The sequence below is a fragment of the Ricinus communis genome, chromosome 8, assembly GCF_019578655.1.
Source record: "Ricinus communis isolate WT05 ecotype wild-type chromosome 8, ASM1957865v1, whole genome shotgun sequence".
Classification (NCBI taxonomy): Eukaryota; Viridiplantae; Streptophyta; class Magnoliopsida; order Malpighiales; family Euphorbiaceae; genus Ricinus; species Ricinus communis.
This window is the reverse complement of record NC_063263.1, coordinates 5,973,584-5,986,381: the sequence shown is the minus strand read 5'-3', so window position 1 is coordinate 5,986,381 and position 12,798 is coordinate 5,973,584. Positions and strand designations below refer to the sequence as shown.

At 33.7% G+C, this 12,798-nt stretch overlaps 2 protein-coding genes across 2 annotated transcripts; both read right to left on the bottom strand.

Annotated features, from left to right (window-relative positions):
- Positions 1 to 211: 211 nt before the first annotated feature.
- LOC8276338 (CO(2)-response secreted protease) lies at positions 212 to 5,899 on the bottom strand. The gene is made up of 11 exons (XM_002525534.4): positions 5,632 to 5,899; positions 5,357 to 5,466; positions 5,169 to 5,266; positions 3,872 to 4,024; positions 3,274 to 3,385; positions 2,466 to 3,006; positions 2,231 to 2,331; positions 1,849 to 2,091; positions 1,639 to 1,753; positions 1,139 to 1,352; positions 212 to 1,043 (listed from the first exon to the last, which is right to left on the bottom strand). Exons 1-11 carry the CDS (start codon positions 5,794 to 5,796, stop codon positions 493 to 495), a joined length of 2,403 nt encoding a protein of 800 aa, XP_002525580.2. The 5' UTR covers positions 5,797 to 5,899; the 3' UTR covers positions 212 to 492.
- A 1,862-nt stretch (positions 5,900 to 7,761) lies between these two features.
- Positions 7,762 to 12,206, bottom strand: LOC8276337 (protein NCA1). Its single transcript, XM_002525533.4, has 8 exons — positions 12,039 to 12,206; positions 11,470 to 11,832; positions 11,092 to 11,323; positions 10,692 to 10,837; positions 10,357 to 10,444; positions 10,119 to 10,265; positions 8,460 to 8,609; positions 7,762 to 8,377 (listed from the first exon to the last, which is right to left on the bottom strand). Exons 2-8 carry the CDS (start codon positions 11,817 to 11,819, stop codon positions 8,312 to 8,314), a joined length of 1,179 nt encoding a protein of 392 aa, XP_002525579.1. The 5' UTR covers positions 11,820 to 11,832; positions 12,039 to 12,206; the 3' UTR covers positions 7,762 to 8,311.
- Between the last annotated feature and the right edge of the window lie 592 nt (positions 12,207 to 12,798).

Here is a 12,798-nt window from a genome sequence, read left to right as displayed (position 1 = left end):
AATCCAGATTCAGCAGTCGTAGTAAGAAAAATGCTGTGGGTAAATCTGCTGTGAGCAAATCAAATAAAATCAATAAATAAAAATGAAAAAAGAGAATTTTACCATAAAATTTTTGAAGGTAAATTTTTTGCGGAATTCATGAATAAGAAATAAATTTGCAGAGGAAAGGAGGGACGAAAAGAAGGAAGAATGCAAAGTAAACATGAAAATAAACAGCAAAAAACGTGTTTATTCCTGTTAGTTACACTGTAACAGAAAGAATATAACAAAGAATCAGTTCTGTTTAGCCCTGGACTCTTACTGTATTCATTACAGTGATGAAATTCAGTTCTGTAGGTTCAAGAAAAGGAAGGAACAGAAAAAGAAAAGAAAAGAAAAAACTACAAAGAACAGGAAACTCTATCCTTCCAAAAATTATGACTCCGAATTCTATAAAAATAGTCCTTCTTTTCACAATCTTTGTTCATCCATTTTCACTTCTTCTTCTTCTTACTATTCAACATATACTGCAAACGTCAGACGAACAGAATGTGTACCATCAACCCAAGTCACAGACCCATAATTGTAGCCCTTTGTTGCCATCTTGCCATTGAAGGATATCTTGAAAGACTTTCTTGATACTCCTTCTTTGAAAATAAGTTTCTTTGGTGTAACCTTTACTTCTAGTCCTTGAGGGGCTTGGAGTGTAGTAACATATGTGCTATTTGGGGAACCAACATTAGTAACAATTCTTTTAACGGTCCTGGCAGGTTGGTGTCTATCGAGTTTGCTGATGGAGACTGACGGATAATTGATGTTGGAGATTAGTTTGTCAAAGCTGACTCTTGGACAGTTGAAGTTTGTGTTAGACATTGATCTTATGTTTTTCTCTGAGTACCCATAGTAACAAAGGAATTGAAGATAGTCTTCAGTTGTTGTTTCGAAGACAAGCCCTGGATCAAGAGCACTAAGTGGGTTTATTTCTCCAACCCCCATTTCATGCGGATTCGAATATGAACTTGAACTATTTGTCAAGGGTTTCCCCATATTGTTATAAATATTTGCTGCAGAAAGAAAGACAAATAGTCAATCGCCTATTCGAGTGCACTGAATAATAATTCGCTGAGAAACAGAAGTGTTTCAGCTCTTAAAAATATACCTGTTGTCATAAGTGCGGATCTTATCCTGGAAGAACTCCATCCTTGATGAACGGACTTAATGAATGCAGCAGCTCCTGTAACATGAGGACAAGCCATTGATGTGCCAGATCTTATTGCATATCCTGCTGGCTTCTTTCCAACCGGAACACTTCCTGACTCATTTTTGGGAGTTATGGCAGCTAAAATGGCCACTCCTGGAGCCATTATATCTGGCTGAATAGCTAAATTGCGTTAATAATTATCTGTATAGATTTATCTTGTCAACAGAATGCACTGCCACATAATATAAAGGCCCAGTTTGGCACAACTGTGCATATGGTTCAAAAAGCCAAGACGCAACTATTGAGAAAAGGTATACTATTAGTTTTTGCAATAAGTTGCCATTTTTTGTCTCTACTTTTGTGCATAGTTGTCGAAAGATAAATGCCAAACTTGGTCATAGTCCATATGGAGCCCATTGATATATTATGAATTTGAATGTGTATGTGCAGAAAATAACCTTCAGGATGTTTTCTGTAAGCTGTGCAGGTCCCCTGGAAGAGAAATATGCAACTACGGGTGCTGGTCTGTAGCGTGGAACGTCAACAGCTGGAAGGATTGTTGCAGTTGGCTTTCTGTAAAGATACAGGAAATCAATGATCATGACAGAGAGATTAGTGGAAATCTTTTTCTGTAGATTGTAGAAAATCTGATAGTAATTCCTGATTACTTCGTAGAATTTATGTATTTAAGGAGCTGAGTTCCTGCAATATTGCCAACTTCTGCGAATGGGAAAACACCTGAATCAAAGGGTACACCTTCTTCAACCTCATTGATCAAAATCAACCCTTTGGCTCTGGCATCTTCCACAACTAATTTCTTGATTCGCCTTGGAATACTTGGATCATTGTCTATGCAGACCACAATCTTCCCAGCAACTTTCGCCCTGTCTAATGATCCTGGGTAGCAATTCCTGCATTAAAAGGATTTTACTAAATGAAGAGTGAGAGCATTCTATAAGCATAGTCTATTTTCTTGTTATTGATTATCATAATTTTACAATTATGCAGATACGGGAAACATGCTCAATTATGCATAGAAAGATCAATAACCTTGCTTCTGATACAGGAGTAAAATTAGCAGCAGCATTTCCACCAAATGCAAGAGGATAAGTCCTTGACCGTTTGAGGTTTGAGAAATTAATGGCGGATCCCTAAAATAAAAATTAAAATGGATAAAAGATATAGGAATAAAAAAGAAAATTATCGCGTTATCTGTTATGAGACAAATATTCGATCATAGGACTATTAAATAGTTAATTCACTAGTCAATAAATGAATATCTTACTCTAAAAGTCTTCCCATTTCCAAGAATCATAGTAGATTGGAAATCTCTATCAATATTAGAAGCTGCAACAGTAAAAATCCAAGGAGCTGAATTGACAATAGTATAAGGGTCAGGTCCATCATTTCCAGCAGAACATATTATCATAACACCCATTTGTTGTGCATGAAATGCACCAATTGCAATAGGGTCATTCAGGTAATCTGATTGAAAAATTGAACTCAACCCTATAGAAATGGAGATTACATCAACTCCATCTTTAATTGCATCATCAATTGCCTGCAAGATTGTGGAGCCAGCACAACCATCTGTTGTACAAGCTTTGTAGATTGCTAACCTAGATGAAGGTGAGCCACCCCTGGCTGTCCCTCTTGCTAGGCCATAGTAACTTACATTAGCTACTTCAGCACCACCTGCTATAGATGCAGTGTGGGTGCCATGGCCAATGTCGTCCCTTGGAGAGCCATTTGGTTTGGCCACATGGGTCTTGTTATTCTTGTATGTTCTCAGAATAGTGTCATAGTATCTTGCTCCTATCAGCTTCCTGCAAATTTTTATATCAAGAGAATAAGGAATATCACAACATGGAATTTGCTATGTGGCCACTGTATGCTAAAATTCCAAACAGTAAGTAACCCAATAATAAGTCTTTAGTACTTGAAATGGACAGTCACATGCAGCCACTTTAATGAATATTTTAATACAATTACATGTATAAGAATATTGTATTATTTTGTTTTTGGATGTTTATAAAAGAAAAATGAAAAGGAAGAGAAAAGAAAAAAAAAAAAAAAAAGCAGACATGTTGTACCTGTTACAATTGGATTTCTTGAAGTCATGCCCTTCCATGCAAACTCCTTTCCATCTTGAAGGGATTTCTCCAAGTCCTTTGTCACTGAAACTTGGAGACTCAGGCCATATTCCTAGAGGAAAAGAAAAGGTATACTAGTTTTAAAAAAGAGAATTGCAATCACGAGCATACATTTACATATAAATAAAAATTTTGATAAAAATTTGAAAATAAACAAAATTGAGAAAGACCCAAAAAACATGTAAATATGAAAAAGATGAAGGAGCTAATGCACATGGATTTTCTCAAGGTGGCCTACACTTTCATGTGGCTCTTTTTGTTGCCATGTAGCCTTCCAACAAAAGTTGTGGGTGTTGGGGCCATTGAGTTAGTTAGTATGTGAAATCTTTTCTACTGACTGTTGCTATCCAGACAGCAATTAATTCAAAAACTCTTTTTCCAAATTGATCTTTCATAGTCTCACTCACGTCTTTTCTGGCTATAGCTAATGTCCAATGATTTTCCTTATGAAATAACAAGTTGCAAAAAGAAAATATTTTGTAATGGAATTAAGATGGGAATTTATTAAAAAAGAAAAAGAAAAAGAAGAAGTAATTACCTGTGTCAATCACCCCAATAATTACATCACTTGATAAATGAGAATACTTCTGGCTAGATTGCATCCCTGAATTTGCCTCCAAGAAATCCCAAGAACGTGTTGTATGGAGTTTAAGAGTTGGATCTTTGAAGACTGACACAACTCTTTCATGGCCTGTTTTCCAGAATTGCATTAAAATCTTAATAAAAAATCCAAAGCATACATCAATTAGGCACCACAATATTATCATCCACACATGGTCTGCCCATGATTATACAGTAACCATAACATATCATATTTGCCTATCTTTTCTGGCCTGCTATAAGTTAATAATCTACCCAATAATTGCAATTGTGTTCCCTTATTTTCTTTTAGATCATGCTATTCATTTTAATGAAACTGTGAGAAGATATATTAATTTCCTTTTTTTTTTTTACTAAATTTTTAGAACCCAGCATAATCAATCATAAATCATGCTGAGTAATGAAAGTTTTTCAGTGCTACGAAAGCCAACATGTTATAGGTGTTTAATACTCATGTCTGCTCATGATTTGGACATGTAAATTAAGTATATATCTTCTTTTATATATTATGACTGGTTAACTGGCCTCACCACAGCTGACAGCGACTCTATCTCTACCACAGGACATTTCTTTTCAATATTTCTCTTCTAGTATTTATTCAACTAACTCTGTCCATCTTACAGGAAATGAGAGATTCTTTCTTTCTAATAAACAACCGGAAAGTGTAGAAATTGGATTCTCTATTTCCTTTCATTTGGGTCGATAAATTTTTGACTTATTTATGCGTATGTTCTTATAATTTAGACATTGAAACAATATATAACGAAATGTTTTTTGAAAAATTAAAACCAAGTATTTGAACCCGTGAAGAATTCAATATTTTTAATTTTTATTATTTATATAAATCAATTAGTCTAATCGGTTAAATTCAATCAAATTCACTTCAGTCAAATTTTTAATTTTAAAAACTAAACTGGATTGGACTAGCTAATCACGGATTCTTGATTGAACCAATTGAATCCGGCAATCACGTACGGTTTTTAGAACAACTTCTTTCATAGTCACCTGCAGAATATATGACCTTACTTTGTTTCATGTAATCAAATAAATAAAATAATAACATGTCGCATGCTGCCTAAGATATTGTTGATTAAATTAAGAAAATTTAAAGTTAAAGGGTGTATGTATATATTCTCCCTGTTGAAATTCTTGAAGCCAAGGTGTCATTTTCTGCTTTAGTATTATTGAAACAGAAAAGAATATACTGCAGTAAAAAGGAAAAAGAAAAGAACTACCAGACAATTCAGAAGCTTCAATCTCTGTGAGCATGGCAGAGAATCCAGTGAAAGCATGACTGTAATGATGGACTAATGATATTCTCTCACTCTCATGACTGCCAAAAATCACATCAAAGGCATATATTATTTGTCAATATTCAACAACAAACCTATAAATAAAACAATGACGATGATGAAATATAGACCTTGGTATAATGGAGGATAACAACTGCAAATGAGCTGACTCCACAGACTGATCAGTGTTCTCTCCACCGACGTTCCCATTTCCTGAACTTCCCATGTAAACAATGTATTGCTGCCAAGATTCAAGAAAACATAACTATCATTATATATACATTCTCGAAAGAAAGAAAGGGAAGAAAACAAGGATTCTAATATTTTCTTTAGTGGATATGATTATGGATATACGTGTATACCCTTCTTGTTTAGGTAAAAAGCATGCAGTAATTTGATTGATTACCTGAGGAGTTTGAGATGAGGAGTAAGTGGAAGTTATAAGAAGGGAAGGTAATAAAGAAAGGAAAAGGAGAAGTTGCAGAGGATGAAGAGAGGCCATGGAAGATGAGAAATATTGGATGACAAGAAAGATGGAAGTGTGGATTGAGTGGCTTATGAAGCCACCCATTTGTAGGCTAAATAAGAGGGGTGAGAACTTTTTTAACTTGACAAATTAAACTTGTATTGCCACAAGTAAAAGCATCTTGGAATGTTCATTTCTGGTTTTTTTCTTATTCAACCTCAAAAGTTCAATAAACTCTCTGGTAGAATCACTCAGGTTAAATATCATTACCTTATTATACTTGGAGTAAATCTTACTCTTATTTGCTTTTATGTATGACCCACACCAACACATTATTTTATTAGTACCTAAAATTGTAGGCTGTTTAATTTTACTCTAAATAACTGGCAGATTATGGACTATTTAACCATATAAAATGTTATATCCTTGGCCTTTATGCTTTTTCCTCTCTTTCATTATACAGTACAGGAATGTAGTGTGATCGGTAAATGCATGGATCGTATTAATTTTCTAAATCTGATTAGTCAAGACCCAATATCATTTCTTAACACATACAATAGAGATTGTTTTAAGGAAAAAAGAGACACAATGCTTCGTTGTTTCTTGGAATACAATATGCGTTTTTGTGACCTTGAATTAGCACAATGAACTTCCAATTTACTACCAGGATAGCTTCTTTACTTTGTTTGCACATGTTTATTGATCATGTTTTTCTTTTCTTTTTGGAAAAAAGATAATAACTCTTCTTTTATTTAGATTTTAGTAGTCTTGAAGTAGACCAAGAACTGTTGATTCACGGTTCTGTGGCTCTTGAAACCAATCGAATCAGCTTTACAGTTCTAGCTACAGCAGGTTTCAACCAGTGGAAAAAACTAAAACTTGTCTATTTGTTCTTTTTTGGCTTAAAATGGAAATAAGAACTCTTCATGAACCGAACCGACGATTCCTGTTCTAACCGCAGAACTAACTCTCTGATTTAAGATTGATCCGAACTAAATTTCAATTATCTTAATCGGTCTAATTCTAAATTCAAACTATCGTATCCATGACTATTCAGAAATATAAAACAATAAAAACTCCCATAAATAATGGACAAGAAGACTTGAGCTTGGGAAATCTCTAAATCTCACAAGTGAGAATACCAATTAAGTTATTACATACAATTTTTTTTCAATGCTGAGGGATGTATCTCAAGACTAATACTTATAGTTGACTATCTTTTATTTATTGGATAAGGGTTCAATATCTAATGAATAGAATGTCTTGATAACTTGGAGAAGACAACAGAATATTTCGTCTCTAGAACTCATCGTAACAAAAACGACAACAAAAAAGGCACACCACACAACAGCTCTACAAACTGAGATGGAAGCGACCAAGAAACCTTTCTGTACATATCGAGCATGAGTATAATGAGAAAAGTGAGTTATTTATAATCATAAACTTATCATGCAAGTAATCATTTTCTCTTTTGCTAAAGAGGAGGAATAATACTCTATATATGATGCTTCATTGCCCATGTGCATACTTTGTTTCTTCATTTCCTTTAGTCTCCTTATTTTCTTCTTCTTCAAGGTTTTTTTTTCCTTTTAACTAATTTATTAGTATGTTCTGATATTATTCTTCGTTTCCTTTATTCTCCTTCCTTTTTCCTTTATCTTCTTCTTCTTTTTCATGGTTTATTATTTGACATGTAAAGAGTTCCAGTTATATGAACCCCCAGAAAGCTTTAAGGGATATAGTATATTGTTCCTTGTGAAACAAGACAGCTGGTTCTTCTGACTTCAACACTCGTTCCTTATCCTTCTTTTTCACCCACTAACAAAGAAGTGCAAGCATTATACTATATTTTTAGCAAAACATGAAAATCACGATGCATGGAGATAATTAAGGATGCAGATGGAAGAAAGAAATAAACAGCCCAAGGCCTGAACCATGGCATCACCATCAACTTTTCTGCTCTTTCTACCAGATTGTTATCAACGCAATATATTAACTATCCAATATGCTTTTCAACTTAGTGGCGTTCCACTTGGAGCTTTAAAAAAGAAACCGGTAAAAGAAAAGAAATTGAGAGGAAATTTGCATCATATCCATAATATGTAAATTTTCACATAATACGTAGCTTTTTCACATCACATAGCCAATAACAATTTTAAGTTCAGTAGGGACACACTGTTCGCTTTCTAGATAGCTAATTGAAAGCATTTCCCAGAACCGGTCCTTATTCATAGAGGGACAACTCGAGGAAAGGGAAAACTGCATAGCAGGGAAGCACCATAGCAGCAACTTCAGGCGGTGACCACAAGAACCAGAGACATAGAACCAAGTGCTTGAACAACTTACACTAGATGAAAGTGAACTGAAATCTCATACAGGCTTTGCTCGAATAATGCTAAGCCAGATGTAGATACTATCTGGATGACGCAAGGCAAGAGCTCCCCACCTGTGGTGCCCCAAGTCCTTCCTGAGGCATTCTTTGAAAGCTTTTGTTCTTCTAGGAATCACCCATTACTAAAACTGACCTTATTTCACATGAAGATAATTTTGAATATATACAGATAAAAAGGGCTATTTTATTTAGCTTGATTCTTTTTCTCTACAGAAGAAGAGTCAAACTTTAGGCACTTTGATCGGACTGTTTCTCTGCAAGCTGATTGTTAAGAAATTCGAGCACTGAAAGGCGCTGCAATTCAAAACACATGTTATCTAGGTCACTAACAGGATCTAAATAGTTGCAATGGATCGAGCAAAAAGGAATCTTTTACCCTTTGGTCTAGAGCAGCTTCTTCAGGTTTTAACGTCAAAGATTCCAACAGTTTTATGGCTTCCTGAAATCTACTGACTGCTGCATCTTCATTTCCAAGACTCCTATCTGCATCAGCAACTTTTGCTAGCGAAACAGCCACATCTAGACTCTGCAATCAAATGCAATGAATGTCAGGAAATGTGGAACTTTCTGACCAAAGTGAACATAAACCTTCAAATGTTTCAAAAATGCGTTATTGGAGAGAGAATGTGGTCCAAAGTGGAAGAATTAAGCAACATTTGAATTTTGAAATGCAACATGAGCACTTCAGCAGGGAAAGATATAGCTTTTATTTCCCTAATAAATTCCACTAGAGGCTTTATACACACATGGTATCTCTGTTCGTCTATTTAACTCAGCTAATGATTTTCCTCTATTCTAATTTTCATCAAAGGCAAGGATATCATTCAAGAATCATAGCACATAATGACTCACTATTTTGTTCTTCTGACCAGTTATTTTCCTCTTCTGACCATCCCTATAATACATCATCACAATCTCATGTGGCATAAAACAAGATACAGATAGAAACGTTCAAGGATCAGATGCAAAAAAGTCTAGAACAAGAAGCAAGAAAGAGAGCAACAAAGGGGAGAACATCGCCATGCTTGGAAGAGTTTAGTTTAGGTGGCTATTAAATTTAGTAATTACGATGTTAAGAAACCGAAGTATGGGAGATGAATTTTAATCAGATTTTCTTTCGTTAAATTTAATTATGAACACTATTTTGACTATTTTCTTTAGAGGCATTGAAGAGATTTCAGGCATCAGCCAAAAAGGGTAAAGTAGACCCTTAATTGGTGAGTTCATGAGGAATGTTAATAAGTTCCCCTTTTCACTAGAAGGAAGCTCCACCAAACATTTGGACCAGATCAAGAATACACGCTCATGCATGTAACTTAATATGGAAATGGTTGTAAATCTAAGGACTGAGCAACCAAATAGAAAATAACAAGAGGTCCTACAGCCTATACACCATTTTCTTCTGGAGACTGAACCCAGACCAGAAGAAAATGACAACTATTAGAAGGAGCAGGGACTTCAGAAATCACTGTGAGACCAAAAATAGGGCACCAGCTAACAACAACAACAAGAAACAATAATAATCAAAACGCAAAATGCCCTTGGATTTTTCAGTTTTATTTTATTGAATGCCTTAGTTTTTATTTTGTTTCATTGAGTCCTCATACTTTTATTTTTGCTTTGATTTAGGATCCAATAGTCCTTAATGAAAACAGTAATAGAAGTACAATGGCTCAATACAATAAACAAAAATTTTATGCAATATGTGTAAGAAGTCCTTAATCCAAGAAAAATAAAAGGACATGGGCTCAATAGAACAAAATAAAAATTCAGAGGCTCAATAGAATAAGATTGAAAAGTTCAAGGGCTTAATAATGGGTTTTGCCTAATTAAAACAGAACTAGCAAGACAGATCTTTCATATATATTATCATGTTGGTATCATGCATGGTGACATGGCCACCATGTTATGTCCCAAAGGCATAGGTCCAATTCATAATTTGTATCATAATAAAAAAGATATAAAAAGTCATGATAGTGAGGCATTAATAAGTAACAAGTGACATGAGAATGACCAAAAATAACCATTTTCTGACCTGGGAAGAAACATGAGGGTGATGTTCGATGGCATCGCGACGCACATTGAGAGAACGAGAATAATAAGATTTAGCAGCTTCCAGATCTCCATCATAATATTTAAGATCTCCAATTTTATTAAGAGAAACAGACAGTGTATGCATGACCTGTAAAGTAGTTACCAAAATAATTAGGCTTGGATTGGCACCTCAAAAGCACACATAGAATAACATGCAAGAAGGTTTGCAGAGTTGCAACCTCCTGATCATCTGTAGGGAATTTTGAGAGAAACTCCACACTCTCTTCAAAATATGCAACTGCAGAGCCAGCATCTCCCATTGCTCGACTGCAACAAAAATGGCAAATCAAATTCTGCTCAATGTAAAGGCCTCAGGATTCAAAATCTGCTACTTCAGGAATATTGAAGGCATCAATGAAGCCTGAAACTGAAAGTATGTTTTAACATACTCAGAAAAATATGGGTTATCCACAGAAGTTGAAAGGCAATAGAGAACATGCTACTAATAATGTAAATTTAAATCAAGTTGATTATGAATGCCAGCTATAATCATAAAGGTGAAGTGCTGACGGACCAGCAGTCACCAAGCATTCCAAGAACTGCCCCAAGCTGTGAACATAACTCTGGAGTGTTGCCTGCTGCTTCTATCTGACCTCGGATATCTTCTGCACAGAGACTGAGTCTTGATTTGGCACTTTCAAAATTCTTGGCACGGAATGCCTACACATGGAAAGATAAGCAATTAATTAGTCATCCCTAAGCCAAAAGCCAAGAAAGAAACTAAACAAATAAATTAGAAAAAAGTTTACCAGTACATACAACATAAAATCTGATAATAATCATTACAGCAAAATGCCATTTTAACATAAAAGAACTTTGAGCTTTTTACTCCAAAAGATAACATTAGAAACTTAAAATGGCATTTTGCATATGGAAATAAGAAAAGCTCATTTATGGCAAGATAACAATCTCACCCTCATAGCATGTTGCACCAAAAAAGCACCTCTCTCCAAAGACACATCCTCATATATAACTTTCGTATTTTCGCCTACTTCTTCCTCTTCATGTTTATTGATATGAGACCTCTTAATTCTAGCATGACCCTCAATAAACCGATCAACAGTAGCCTGAAGATTCATCTCAGCTTCAAACTTCTCAATATCAGCTCCGCACAATGGACAGTCCCTAAAGGGCGAAACACAGGCCCTACATCAATATCAGCAGAATAACTGTTAGAAAAAATCCAAGTAGAAAGAGAAAAAAGAAAAAGACAAAGAACTCCCACATTAAAAAATAAAAAATAAAAAAAATAAAAAAATAAAAAAAACCAACATCACAAAGCTTAAGCTTACTTGCAAAAGATATGATTACAGGGAACACATTTAGTAGTGTCAAAGAGAAGTGCTTGGCATATAATACAACTAAGAGGGCCAATTTTAAAAGACCGAGAATCATATCCTAATGGACACTTTGCAGGAATTGTAGCAGCAGATTTTGGAGAAGCATTAGCATCAGCATTAACAGAGTCATATCCAAAAGGGCATTTTGGAGAATTGCTATTAACAGAATCACCACCACCACAAGATTCTTTCTTTGCCTTCAATTCAAGTTCTTGACCATGTTTGCTTTGATTCTCACTTGTTTTTTTTGCTGGTGAATCATCTGGTCTTGAAGCTTTGACAAATGGACACACTGGTGTCATATTGCTTAGTAATCTGAATCAAATATCAATAAATTTTCAAGAAAAGAGCTTAATTTACAGATCTAAGGCATCAAATTTCTTAAATCAAAGCCTCATCAATTAAGTCGTGGATAAAATAATGAAACTTAAGCAATAATTGTTGATGATTTGAGTAAAGACTACAACTTTAAAGCTAATTGAATCATTTGTGCCTCGAATTAAAGAAAATTAAGATTGTACCTGTGCAAAGAAACAGAACCCTAATTATTTGAGTTTCTTCTTCTTCTGGTTCTAAATTGCTCTCTTTTTATTTTCGTTTGTGATTCGGATAAAAAATGAGAAATCCGAAGGATCGGGAATCGGAAATTAGGAGCGGCAAGCGTAAGATCCCTTTATTTTATCCTCTTATTATATTTATTTTTCCTATTTCAATTTGCCACATCTGCTAGATTTTTATTTATTTTCTCTATTTATTTTCTAATTTTTTAATTTTTTTAATATGTATGAAAAAACACTCGCATAAGTACATTTATTTATATATTATACATTTATTATTATCAATTTATTTATAAAAAATAATATAAAATAAAATTAATGATGTGTTAAAATTTCAATACTTTAAAATTTGTTAATTATATTTTAAAAGTACAAAAATACAAATATATTAATTAATTTACTAAAAATAATATTATAACAATAATTAACATGTTCTTTTTAAAATCTAAAGTTATTATATATTTAGTAAATTAATTTACTTAATAGAATATTAAAAAATATAATTTTCTTAAGATTAAAATTATTATTTAACAAAAAATATTAGTATTAATTACATAATAAACAATAGAGTTATATATTATGATTTAAAAATAAATATATTTTTAATCTTTTATTAGAAAATTAATTAATTAATTAATATAATATTTTAAATATAATTAAATATTTTTTCTAAAATTATAAGCATTCTTTAATTGAAAAACTTATTAACTTATTAATTAATATA

Coding starts and splice junctions, on each gene's coding strand:
- LOC8276338 (XM_002525534.4), bottom strand. CDS start 5,796: ATGGGTGGCTTCATAAGCCACTCAATCCACACTTCCATCTTTCTTGTC. Junction 5,267..5,356: donor TTATCCTCCATTATACCAAG/GTCTATATTTCA, acceptor GATTTTTGGCAG/TCATGAGAGTGAGAGAATAT. Junction 2,332..2,465: donor GAAATGGGAAGACTTTTAGA/GTAAGATATTCA, acceptor TTTTTATTTTAG/GGATCCGCCATTAATTTCTC.
- LOC8276337 (XM_002525533.4), bottom strand. CDS start 11,819: ATGACACCAGTGTGTCCATTTGTCAAAGCTTCAAGACCAGATGATTCA. Junction 10,838..11,091: donor TGGTGCAACATGCTATGAGG/GTGAGATTGTTA, acceptor TTCCATGTGTAG/GCATTCCGTGCCAAGAATTT. Junction 8,378..8,459: donor AAGCTGCTCTAGACCAAAGG/GTAAAAGATTCC, acceptor TTTGAATTGCAG/CGCCTTTCAGTGCTCGAATT.